Source organism: Lampetra planeri, chromosome 13 (genome assembly GCF_965212315.1).
Source record: "Lampetra planeri chromosome 13, kcLamPlan1.2.h2, whole genome shotgun sequence".
Classification (NCBI taxonomy): domain Eukaryota; kingdom Metazoa; phylum Chordata; class Hyperoartia; order Petromyzontiformes; family Petromyzontidae; genus Lampetra; species Lampetra planeri.
This window is the reverse complement of record NC_136119.1, coordinates 6,644,690-6,657,811: the sequence shown is the minus strand read 5'-3', so window position 1 is coordinate 6,657,811 and position 13,122 is coordinate 6,644,690. Positions and strand designations below refer to the sequence as shown.

General features: G+C 42.5%; 1 protein-coding gene across 1 annotated transcript; it reads left to right on the top strand.

The window, feature by feature from the left end:
• The first annotated feature begins 255 nt into the window (after nucleotides 1-255).
• Nucleotides 256-6,787, top strand: LOC144721986 (putative HIT-like protein Synpcc7942_1390). The gene is made up of 5 exons (XM_078600003.1): nucleotides 256-415; nucleotides 3,140-3,298; nucleotides 4,673-4,777; nucleotides 5,402-5,474; nucleotides 6,325-6,787. The coding sequence occupies exons 1-5, from the start codon at nucleotides 320-322 to the stop codon at nucleotides 6,414-6,416; spliced, it is 525 nt and encodes a 174-aa protein (XP_078456129.1). The 5' UTR covers nucleotides 256-319; the 3' UTR covers nucleotides 6,417-6,787.
• The last annotated feature ends 6,335 nt before the right edge of the window (nucleotides 6,788-13,122 follow it).

The following is a 13,122-nucleotide window of genomic DNA, read 5'->3' as shown; positions in this document are numbered from 1 at the left end:
GGGAAATAATAAAATAATAAAAATATGATTTTATTAGTCATGTAGAAGGGAAATAATAAAATGAAAATGATTATAAAATATTATTTTATTATTTCCCTTCTACGTGACTTTACCGAAAGAACCAAGAAGATTAATCCCTGCAGTCACGAAAGCTTTAAATCGAAATTTGACGACGTTACTGAAAAAAAACCTCCCCACGCAAGATGGCCGACGCCGTAACTTCCCACTGCTTGGAAGCTACCGGACGGCGGCCATCTTAGGTAGGGAGAACGATCGCGAGCGAGAAACGCCGCGGTGGTGAACGTGACAGGAGCTTAAGATGGTGCCAAGTCGAGTCGCTGTGTCCTTGGCCATGGTCTTGGCCGCGGGACCACGGGCAGCAAGAGCCCACGGCCTCGCTCTGGGTGTTTGCCGGGTGAGCTCTCGACCCACCCTGACCTGAGTGGAAGTCGTCAGTGAACAGAGATGTCAAGACGGGCTGGCGGCGACGGTGGCGGGTAACTAACATGCGTGTGGTCAGGGACTTTTAAGAGATATACAGGGACACGGGGAGAGACGGATAGACACGGAGGGCGAGACGCACGTGAACAGAGAGACACAGAATGAATGAACAGTGGCAAAGAAGTGCTGTGCAGAGTGTTCGGCCGAGCTTGATTTGAGCCGGAGATATCCCCCGGGCTGAGCTCCGGAAAAAGAAATGTCTTTACCTACACACCCAACCAGACGTGCACACACACACACGACTATAAACACGAGGTACAGACACGTAAATCGCTGCAATCCACAGAGGTGGCACAGTCGGGTTTTCTTACAATCGGGTTTAATTATCCTTTTTTTATTAAACCCGATCATCTGAGATTGGGAGAAATCCGGTTTAATTGGTTCTAATTGCAGAACCGCACTTCGCCAACTTCTCAACGATGGGCTTCATCCATTCCAAGCTAAGGAACTCACTGGCGCCCACGATTGTGGAGAAGCTCGTGTTCATTAACACCAACCTGCCCGCATTCTACAATAGCAGCACCGACGATGAAGCAGCCTAAGCCTTGGATCAGAGTTTCGTATTCATTAAAACAGGTTTTAATTCCCCAAAATCGGGTTTAATTGTATTAAAGAAAAAATCCGATGTCTGCCCACTGGAAAAATCGGGTTTTTCCCACCCATGACGCCTCCACAGAGAAACGGGGACATCGTAAACTTGCGCCCCTTCCACGTGCGTCCAATACAGGGAGAGAGGTCACGAGAGGTCACGTTGTAGGTGCAGTGGCCACGTTAATTACTGTGTGGGGTTCATATTCTTGGTTCTTTCGGTAAAGTCACGTAGAAGGGAAATAATAAAATATAGTTTTATATTTATTTAATAAAATATTGTTTTATGTTTATTTTATTATTTCCCTTCTACGTGACTTTACCGAAAGAACCAAGAATAGGAATCCCTGCAGTCACGAAAGCTTTAAATCAAAATTTTACTGTGTGGGGGTGACACTGCACGTGTGTGAGTTTGTGTTATAGCATGGAGCGGTGGGTGTAGTGGTTAGCGCTACGCTGTGCCATGAACCTGGCCACTCAAGTTCGATTCCCACTCACGGCCAACACCAAGTGACGATTATCTGAACCGGTCCTGCCCCCCCCCAAGGTCGACTCAGCCTCAAATAAGTAGCTGGTGTAGCGGTGTGTAGTAAACAAAGGCGGTCGGGCATGGTGGCTGGCCACCCAGCCCCTCGTGTGCCACTCTGCCGGCCTTCCTAGGTGCTCGCTAACACCACTTGCCCCAACAGTCTCTGTTACAGGGGGATCTGTGTCTGTGTTCACCTTTTGTCGAGAACTGTTTTTAAAATGTATGATACAATGAATGAATTGGTGGAACAGGTAACTTATTGTCATGTGATGCGTTGGTCTGTTCAGCTGATTCACTAATACGGGTACTTTGTGTGAATGAATCAAGAGTTTTATTGTGAAATTCATGATCGCTGTTACCTTTCTCACCTTGAACTTGTAAATTTTCTTCAATTCCCGTGAATAACATACTTTTGGGCCAGTGGCTCTTGCTTAGTTGTAAGTAAAGGTGACGGATGAGATAGGATTATATATAACAATAAATAGAAACGAGAGGGTTGGATGCCCTTGAAAAACGTGATAACCCACAGAAGGTCACAGCCCAGAAATAAGTGATTTGTTGAGAGTGGGGGCTGATTAAGTGGACGAAGTGAAGTTTGATTATTGTGGAGGGGCATCTCTGGGGAGTTCATGCCAAGAAAAGAAGTGTATTCTAATGTGTTGGAATGACTCCAACATGGGTTTATCTTAAATAGCTGAATTAAGTTTTTGTTAACACAGCTTGGTTGTCAAAGTAGCAAGGCCAGAGTGGAAAAAATTATGGATTATCCTGAATAATTTATATGCTGTAGTCTTTGGCCATGTCCATAATAATCATAACTTATGTGATAGTTTTATGGATTTACGGAACTTTGACATGAGTAGGAGGATATTGTTACAAATTAAAAACAGTTGACAGTATCTTCTTGATTCTAGATTTGAAGCTTTCGTGACTGCAATGATTAATATTCTCAGGTTTTTTCGGTAAAGTCACGTAGGTAAAACATTAAAAGTAATGAAAGTAAAATAAAACAAAACAAAAATAAAAATAAAATTATTTTTGTTTTGTTTTATTTTACTTTCATTACTTTTAATGTTTTACCTACGTGACTTTACCGAAAAAACCTGAGAATAAGTATCTTCTTGGTTCTTTTGGTAAAGTCACGTAGAAGGGAAATAGTAAAATAATAAAAATAAAACATAATAAAATAAAATTCTCACGACGTTTCGGCCACGTTTGTGTTGTGGCCGAAACGTCGTGAGAATGTTATTTGATTGTTTTATTTTTATTATTTTATTATTTCCCTTCTACGTGACTTTAACGAAAGAACCAAGAAGATGAATCCCTGCAGTCACGAAAGCTTTAAATCGACAGTTGACAGTTATTTGATTATGTAATCGAATCGTGACCCCGAATTGTGGGGTCACCCCCCGCCCCCCCTCACCTCATGACTTGACACCTTAACCGTTTGACATTTAAATATCTTTTATTTGCTTCATTGCAATTGATTTATGTTTGTAACGTCTATGGTGTCTGACATAGGCAGCAGGACTGTCTACATTGGGGCCCGGCCATGACGAGGTGAGCAGGGCAAAGTTGGCTGCGCAAGAATGGGAGAAACACGGCATCAACAAACCGACGATCTTCTCCAAGATCATCAGCCGAGAGATTCCGGCTGACATCTTACATGAGGACGACATGGTGTGTCTGCTACATCTTGAATTGTAGTATCTGCTGTGATATTTTTTTGGTCTATCACCATCATCAGCCATGCTAGAATTTTTTCAGTTTTCTGATTCATAATTGATTATTGGGTTAGGCCATATTATATAGCCAAACAAATAGTAATGTGTACAAGCGTTAAGCACACCGATTATTATTATTATTTAAGCTCGTCGGTAAGTTGAAGAACAATTATCACATCCAAATGTAGCAATTTTTATACGAAGTTTTGCTTGAAACTGCGTTAGGCTTCTTCAGCAAAATCCAAGTCAGAATGTTTCTATTTTCTATTGGTTTATGCAAAGCCTTATTAAATTTCACTATTTAGACTAACAAAAATAGTGCTGATTTTTAAGGTCAGTGAATATATGAAGTTGTTGAATTATACATGTTGATAGTGAGGCAGCCAGGTGGTCTCTGGGGGACTAATTAATAGAGTCAAGCATTTAGCTGACACTGCTGGAACCCGGGTTAAATTTGAGGCAACCACACCCATGGTTACCCTGGGCTTTCAAGCTGAACCTCGACGCCAATGACTGCATGTGTAGCGGCATCGTTGAGCGCTGTGCGATTATCACTACACGCAGCCTGTAGTAACGGCCCCGGGTCAGCAGGGGGCGGAAGGGAGGCTGATGGAGATGAGTCGGACCGTTGGGCCAAGGTAACCCGCAGGGTAGCTCGTGACCAGAGGTGCAGACCCCAGACCCCCAAGAGGGGGGCTGGGGGATGACGTCACACTCCAAGCCCCTCCAGATGGTTCCAGAAGGGAGGAGTGGTTAGGGGCGGAGTGAGCCAGGAACTGGGTATAAAAGCTGGACCCCTGAACGGGACCGGCAGTTGTCGTCCACTCGAAGATCAAGAAGCTGCCCTGAAGACCCAGGAGCCAGAGCCGAGGACCTTGGCTGGGTCGGGTCAGTGTAGCCTCCCTAGACCCCGATAGTGGAGGACTCGATAGAGATTGGTCCCGAGTTTATAGGGCACGCTAGTGAGGAGGACGTACCTCCCTAGTGTAGCGGGTGGAAGGGGCCGTACCCCTTCATGTTCTGTATTGTTATCTGTAAAATAAACGTGTTGCCTCTAAAGAGAAGTCTCCCTTAAGTTTGTACCCACTACACGTGTAAAAAAATATTGTATTAAATGTGCGTTTTCCCGTAATTCAGATGGTCACAGCTCTGCGAATTAAGAAAGTTGGTTTGATAGATAGATGATGCACAATCTTTGTGGCCATATAACAAGAGTGCAACTGGTGTGGAAGAGAAATATGTATACATTCTGATATGTTTATTAAATATATTTTGTTTGCTGCTGTACTGTCAGTGCATTGACTTATAAATGTCTTGTTGGTGAATGCAGTGTCTGGCGTTTCGCGACATCAGCCCGCAGGCTCCCACACATTTCCTCGTCATCCCCAAGCTGCGCATTCCCCGCATCAGCCAGGCACAGAGCCAAGACACCCAGGTCTCTCACCATTTATCTTGTGCAAAATATTAAATGAGGTCATGTATTGCCTGTGTATTTTTGTCAAGACTAATTTCGCCACATTCGGGTTAAGAGAAGCATTCATGAGGCACTACTGATCCTAACCACAACATCTAAAACCTAACGTTAACACCTAACCCCTGATCATAACCATTAACTCCCAGCCTATCCTCACCCTAAACTGTAACCTCTAATGCAAAACCCTAACCCCCACACAAATAGCAGCGTCACTTAATATTTTATCAACAGAAAGATATATATGGGAATTGGATAGGACCACTAACAGGGCCCAGGATCGGTTTAAATATCACTTGCCACTGATATTATTATTGGCCGGGAATTTAACTCGGGTGCCTCGGTTCAGAGTGTGCTGTGCTAACCTCTGCATAAATGAAAATGCCCCTGTTATATTCTATGGTTCTTTCGGTAAAGTCACATAGATAGAAAAAATATAATAATAAAATTATAAAAATAAAGTTCATAATTATGATATTTTTTCTATCTACGTAACTTTACCGAAAGAACCATAGAAAATGAATTCCTGCAGTTAATGAAAGTTTTGAGTCAAAATGTAACTGCCCCTGTTATATATGTCTCTTGCAGCTTTTGGGTCATCTTCTCTTCATTGCAAAAACCCTGGCAAAGAAGGAAGGGCTGGATAATGGGTACAGAGTTGGTGAGTAAAGACACATTTCATACATCAACAAATACAAATTATTTCAACTCATTACCATAAAAGTACATGGTTTTCCATCAGTTATGAAAATGACCTCTGGGGTATAATTGTGGAACTTAAGTGTTTTGTTAGAAATATTTTCTTTTGCAGCTGCTGTGTGAGAGCATTACCAGGCCCATCATACAGTTGAACATTCATGTGATTAGCATAGATGGGTTTTATTCTTTTCTTCTTGTAAAATATTTCTAGTCAATGGCACTTAGTTGAATGAAACCTTTTAACGCTGCTGAAATACTTCCCCTGAATGTTTATGCTTTCAGTGTACCGTTCTCTTTACATCTTTGATACGTATATTTCCATGTGTACTTGAAAAATACTGTACTACTGTGGGGGTATAACAATTTCCCTGCTCGTGTGTGCAATGATTTCTCACTATTCAGGATTCTAATTCAACTAAATAATTTCCTTTTTGAACATTAGTTGCAGCAGCATCAAGTGGTTGGAAGAACTATGCGATCCTGAAACATACTGTATATATATTAATATCAAATAATCGATTCTTACACATGTGCTTTTATTGGTGTATTGTGATCTTAGCAATTGGTATTAATTATGAATTAATCCATTATTACACTCCTACTATATATTAAATCTGTTTAATCGGGATGCAACAATGTATTGATTCATCAGTGATTACAATTAATTATCAGGCTTACGATGCGTGCATCGAATTAATCGAATCGCTGTGGCGGTGAATACTTTTCCGTCTCAACTGATGTATGTTTACGTGTGTATATGTTTCTGAATATGGTAAAGGGTCATTCTTGTGTGTGTGTGGATTATCTCGCAGTGATCAATGATGGACCGGATGGATCTCAGTCTGTCTATCACCTGCATGTGCACGTTATTGGGGGCCGTCAGATGCTGTGGCCGCCTGGCTAACTGCTACCCCCCACCGTCTTCCTGTGAAGAACGTTCTCAGTAGAGAGAAGAAATAGCTATTTTTGGTAATATTTAATTAGTGTTGGGAGCTTGTACAAAATGACCAAAGAGTTGGGGTATGTCTCTTCTTGTTTGTTGGATTGTTGACTTGTTTGGTCGGGGTGAGAGATTGTTACTGGCAAGGAAGATATATTTCCTTCAAGGGGGCTTGCATAAATATTCAAGGAATAAAGTTTTTGTTTTAAACATGTCTGATGACTGTTATCAATTACTGCACATGTATAACTGAGCAGCAATAAATATATGCCGATTGCATTGTACTGCCTTCACATATACAATGACAAATTATAATTAAAAAAACCTATACATTATATGCATTTGAAATTTGTATTTTTTTATGTTCTACCCACGATTGGATGAAGGCCACCCCTATGCAATGTCTGTCGTTTTTTTTTTAAACCATATTTTACTATCCGAGTCAGTATGGGTTAGTGAAGGTGGGGAGCGTAAATGTGGGACCATAATGCACTACAACAGTGGTCTTTGCTGCACTACCTCCTATTGCCCACAATGTCGCATCGCAGCACCATATATACTGTAGTACAATTGTCATGCTTGCCTATAAAGCAAGTTGTACCGTAAGTCTTCGTGATGGAGATATAAGCATGGTCCAGATTCTAATACTGTAATTTTATTTTGGGCAAACATTAAATATTCCTGGATTAGTCGTAGAAGGCGATGCAGGATTTTACTGAATACGGGTAATTTTGTACTGATTGTACACTCGGCATTTGGGGAATGCTTGTTTTTTGTTATTGTTTTCAAACGTCAAACAGCATTCAACTTTGGCGACCTGTACGTTTCACCAGGAGAGGGCAGCCTAACTTGTCATACCATACATCCGGAAACAGTCGAAAGCTTGACAGCACAACAGCAAAATCCTACATTTTGATAAAAATAGGTATATGTACAAGCTGGACCTCCAGCTTGAACATGTAAATAAAATAAGCCTTCGTGTGACCACTTGATAGCCAATCAAACAAACCAGCTGTGCACAGTCATCAGTGATGTTTGGCAGCGCTTCTAATTTGACCTCTGTGTTTTTAGCTTGAGTTTATTTTTGCGTGCTAAGGTCGAGGGTAGCACTTAAATTGTTTACAAAATGGTCTTGCTTGTTTACAAGAACGAACTGTTGGAGTATGATTGACTAATCTTCTAATTTGGGATGTAATTCCCTGGCTCTTGCTGGAATGTAATTTAATTGCTAATGTGAGACGAACAGATTAACATTTCCCATATGTCACGTGTTTCAACTTCAACGCACTCCGTGGAATGGGTGTATTTAGATAATGCCATTATAAAATTGCCACTGTTGGCTTCAAGCTATCCTCCCTTGAAGCAAATTCTTACGTGTATTTGAGATGCCATAATTTACTTTCCGAAATATAGAGTTATTTTCTAAGCCTTGTTAAAATAAAATGGATATCTTTCCCCATTGCATGGAGGTGGCATTTAATAAAATATTGCAATAATAATGTCGAGAACAGTCCACTCTTTTTCCTGCAGGGGAAATACATGGCATTTGAGGTCATTGGTAGCATAACTACAATTTGATGTTCCAGGTATTTTCTAGAGAAACTAAGTGGTCCTTTAGGTAATTTGCGGATTTGTTTAAGAGGACCTTTGGAGTGAAGACAACTCAGTGCTTCTGCTAATTCAGTGTCACCTTTTTCGTGTAGCAGTTACACACTAGTGTTATCCATTTTTTTTGTAATGTATAGTCGAAATACAACCTTACCTCCCGATGAAGAATTGCATTTGTATAAGTACAGTATAATAATGAACACTGCAGTAGAGCATTTGGTGATACTGTTAAATAGTGACATCAATATTGGCATGCGAGGCCTCCAGACGTGTTGAGGGGTCAGGAGGCTGAAGGGGAGGATGTGCTCAAAATACTCTATTGTCTCTTTAGTAGTTCTAGAATCACGTGCCATGTGCTAGCACAGATGTGCATGACCAATTTATTGTGTGATGACATTTTGGAAAGAAACATTCCCTCCACTGAGTCACGTGGTACAAATATAAGCGTGCAGCCTTACAATTGCTTGCTCACGCCACTCCCGGCGTAAGTCTCTGCTAGAAGCTGCAGAGAGCTCGTATCATCATCATAGGCTATCCCTCGCAATCGAGGATGATTGTTTTCCATAGAAAATTTGGATTACCTCTGGGTCCGAAGATGGCTGAAGAGACTGATCCTGGATTGACAGATTCTGCCGCAGCTCGGGCACATGTGTCCAGAAAGAATTGTGCCTGGAACTGGATTAGTAAGTTGGACTGCGGCGTGCTGTTCCCGCCGCTCCCACTTTTCCTCTTCCTGTTTCTGCCGTTGAGTTTGGATCCTTGAAATAGACTCTGTCTCCATCTGAGGTGACCCTGGGCAAGAGTCTCCCATGATTTGGTGTCGATGGTGCACTTCATGTTGGCCTTGAGGACATCCTTGAAGAGCTTTCTCTGCGCTCCTCACGACCGCACATCTCGACGAAGCTGGAAGTAGAAAACTTGCTTCAGTAGTCTGGAGGTGGGCACTCGGATGACGTGGTCGGTCCAGCGAAGCTGGTATCGAATAATCATGGCCTCAATGCTCGTGGTCTTTGTTTGTGAGAGGATGCTGATGTTAGTGCGTCTGTCTTCCCACCTGGCTTTAAGGTCCCAGTTTGGTTGAAGGGAAAAGTGTGTAGTGTATAGTCGTGTATAGTGTAGTGTATAGTACAAGATGGTGGTGAGGCTGGTGCTGTTGTATGGGGCACAAGAAAGAGGGCTGCCCAAGCTATGGCAGTCACAGAGACGAGGATGTTGTGGTGGATTTTGGGTTTAACAAGGAACGACAGGGTGAGAAATGAACAAGTGAGAGGAAGACTCAAGGTGGTAGAAATCACAGACAAGATGAGAGAGAAAAGGCTGGTGTGATTCAGTCATGTGGAGAGACAGCAGGAAAATGATGTGGGTCAGCAGGTGGCAAGTGATGCAAGTGAAAGGAAAGAGATCAGGAGGAAGGCAGAAAAATAGGTGGTGGTGGCGATGTGGTGCGATCGGACCGTGGTGGCCCGAGGAGCGGAAAGAGAGATGGCGCAGGACAGGGCTGTGTGGAGAAGGTTGGCAAGGACAGCGGACCTCACATGAGTGGGACAAACGCGTGGAAGAAGAAGAAAGGCTTTTGTGAGGTCATAGAAGGCCACGTGGAGAGGTTTGTGTTGTTCCTGACGTTTTTCCTGCAGTTGACGGGCAGTGAACATCATGTCAGTTGTGCCTCTCGATAGCATGAACCTACATCGGGATTCTCAGAGGAGTTCGTCAGCAATTGGCATAAGACGTTTCAGGAAAGTTCTTGCAATGATCTTTCCTGCAAGCCGATCCCCCTGCAATTTCCACAATCGTATTAATCTTCTTAAAGATTGTCACAATCATTGCAACCCTGAGGTAGTTAACCCATGGGTGGGGACAGGTATGCTTATTATAATTGCGGCCTATACTTGCCATGCCACAGCTTTTCGAGAGGAAAAGCATTGCCATCTGCATTCCTGACCATACCCTGGTGGTGCTGTCTCAGATGAGTGGACATTTCAAGAATGCTCCCCCCCCCCACCTCGTTTCTTAAGCACCATTCTGCCAGACGAAGTAGAATAAGTGGGAGTGTCCACAGTTGAACCAACTACAGTAGACACAACCAACCGATCGACCTAATTTGTGGTGTACCAATTTATACTGCCGGGCGGACAGACATTGGGGGGTGGGGAGGGGTGATGAAATGTTTTTTTTTTATATAGTTTGAACTGCCATGCCCGGAAAAGAATCTAATCGGTCACCCCTGGATTTTAAGTCATCATTGAGCCATGGCAGATCAGTGACAAAAAAAAACTAGTGGGAGGTTTGTTGGTGCGAAGGATGTCGGTGCTTCCTACAAACCATGAATGCCTCCTGTGTCTGGGCTGCACAGTTGCTCAACAGCAAATGCAGTTGCTGAATTGTATATTGAGCTTCTTTCGCACCGAATTCGTGAAATCACCACCGGTGGGTGTCTCTTCTTCAAGCTGATTTGACTGTTCAGCATGTCCCAGTTTAAGACGATCCTGTGTTTCAAAGTAAGCTCTGGTGTTTGGTATTCAATACATTGTAAATTGACCTAAAATGTACCGTTAATACTGTATTACATTACACTTGTCATTGAAATCGCCATAATACATAAGAACCCTTTAAAAAAAATAATGGTTTGTTTGCTACTAGATGTCTATGACTGTCATGGTAAACTATTCATGTCAATTCAATATTGATAATTTGTCAACTTTTTTACAGTTTTCTCGGAGAATCAGTTTGAAGTGGACTGCAATCTCCAACTAGAAAGTCAATCTCTCACTCCTCTCTCTCCTCTGAAGGAGGGCAATTGCCCCAAAACGTTAGCCTGTTGTTTATTTTACATAAAACACAAAATAATACTGGTTGCCATGGCGGAAAATATACGTCGACAATAGATAAGCTGACAATGTCACCATATATGTTTTTCCACATCAAACTTTCAGAATTTTGATTTAAAGCTTTCGTGACTGCAGGGATTCATATTCTTGGTTCTTTCGGTAAAGTCACGTAGAAGAGAAACAATAAAATAATAAAATGCATTATTTTTAGTTTTAGACTAAAATTTCTTAAGGTGAATTATATATTGTGTGCAATCTATATATTTTCGATTTAAAGCTTTCGTGACTGCAGGGATTCATCTTCTTGGTTCTTTTGGTAAAGTCACGTAGAGTTCACTCTAAATCCTCGTGCAATCTGGTTTAAAAAAGTTTTTTCAAAGTACTGTAATGTCAAATCAAAACTGACTACATCATTCAATTGCTCTAAGGATGGCGTCGGCACATGAACAATCGTCTTTGGTACTGAGCCACCAGTCTGCGGCTGTTCAGATTTACCACGATTAGAGTAGAGTTCACCTCCTCTCATCCGTGACCAAGTGAGGAGCGAACTTCACGGATCATATTTGTAGTCTAACCAATAAACACCCTCTGGTAGGGAACGCCCAACTTCCGGTGTGTGTCTATGAGTCTGTGTTTATGAGCCAGCATCTTGCCTGTTGAAATTGCATCAGTGTATCCGTTCAGGTTGAAGGTGACGCACAGAATTCCTGGTTATTAAGTAACCAGCGACAAGTCCAATATGTTTTGTGATCTTATCAGTGAGTGCTGGTGAAGCAGTGTGAGCCATCGCCGATCCATCCGGTGGGATGTTTGCACGTTGCAAAAGAGTCATGCGCCAGACAGGGCGTCAGGAGTGACTTAGGCGTCAGAGTGGGTGGGTTTCAAGAGCTTCTCGGCTCTTAGGGCCATGTATGGGGTACTCTGACCCATCTGAGCAATAGGTTAGAGCGTCAGCCTTAAGCTTGTTTAGGGTACTCTGTGTTTAAACAAACACAGCCATCGCATGTAAGGGAAGTGTGCGATTTTATGCGGCGTGCCTCATCTCTGGGGGAAATTCCAAAACTCCCAGTGTTTAGCCAAAATTCCCCAAATCCAATCGGAGTTCATTCTCTAGTTTACATCTGCGATGCCGCCAGCAACAAACATGTCATTGCAATTGTGAAGAATTGCCCATTTGAGATGGTGGGTCCTTTCAGGTGATTCCAGTACTCTGCTACAGAACTGTTGCAGAGTACTGGCGAGATGCAATCTGCCTCGCCGAGTATGCAAGGAGATCGTGGGTTCGATCCCGACCCTGATGCCTGCTGTATATTTGAAGTTTGCGTGTCTCTCTCTCCCCGTGGTCGCGTGGGTTTTTCTCCGGGTCCTCCTGTTTTTCCCTCCACATTTAGAATCAACATCACGCTTTTCGTTTATTTGGCTGCTATACATTTCCACGTGATAAGCCACTTCGTTGAGCTATCAATTGTGGTCAGATCGCTTCTGAAAAAGGACTATATATATCTCAGTGGGACTTACCTGGTAAAGTAAAAAGAGTTGTCTAGTTTAGCAGTGCACACACGGGATTTGAAGAGCATCATCTCAAAATGCTGTACAATGTAGACGTGCGAGCACACCTTTGGGAACATTTAAGCATATATATTAGGCTTAATAATAATAACAACAGTAAAAAAATACACACATATATACACTACTGTCACCGAGAGGAAAAAAGAATATCAACATCTTGGCTGTCAGCCTTCTTGAGGAAATGTGTTGAGTTTTTTTTTGTTTCTTGAGGGAAGGTCAGTCGACTGACAGACATTGAGGTTTCCCTTTAATCTTTGATAGTAAAAAAAAGCCCGTTGCTATTTTTTTAATGATTTTTTTAAAGCAATAACAATACATTGAGATATATTGTATATATATTAGCTCGCTGAAATAGCTACCTGATGGTATGTACTGTATAGCCTATGACCAAATCACCTCGATTTGACCCTCTCCTCTCGTCTTATCCTGGAAGTTAAGCAGGTTTAAGCCTGGATAGCGCTTGGATGGTTTTGACCACCTCACACAGCAGGTGGGTATAGGTTGCTGCGCTGCTTTGTGGTGGGCAGCAAAGGGAAATGCAAGCACAATCCATAACTGTACCATGATCCCAACACCAATGCTCCCCATCTTCATCAACCTACAATGAGCAAAGAGTACGGACAGGCCCTCATCCAGAACTGGATTGACAGAGGCCTCGCACGTGT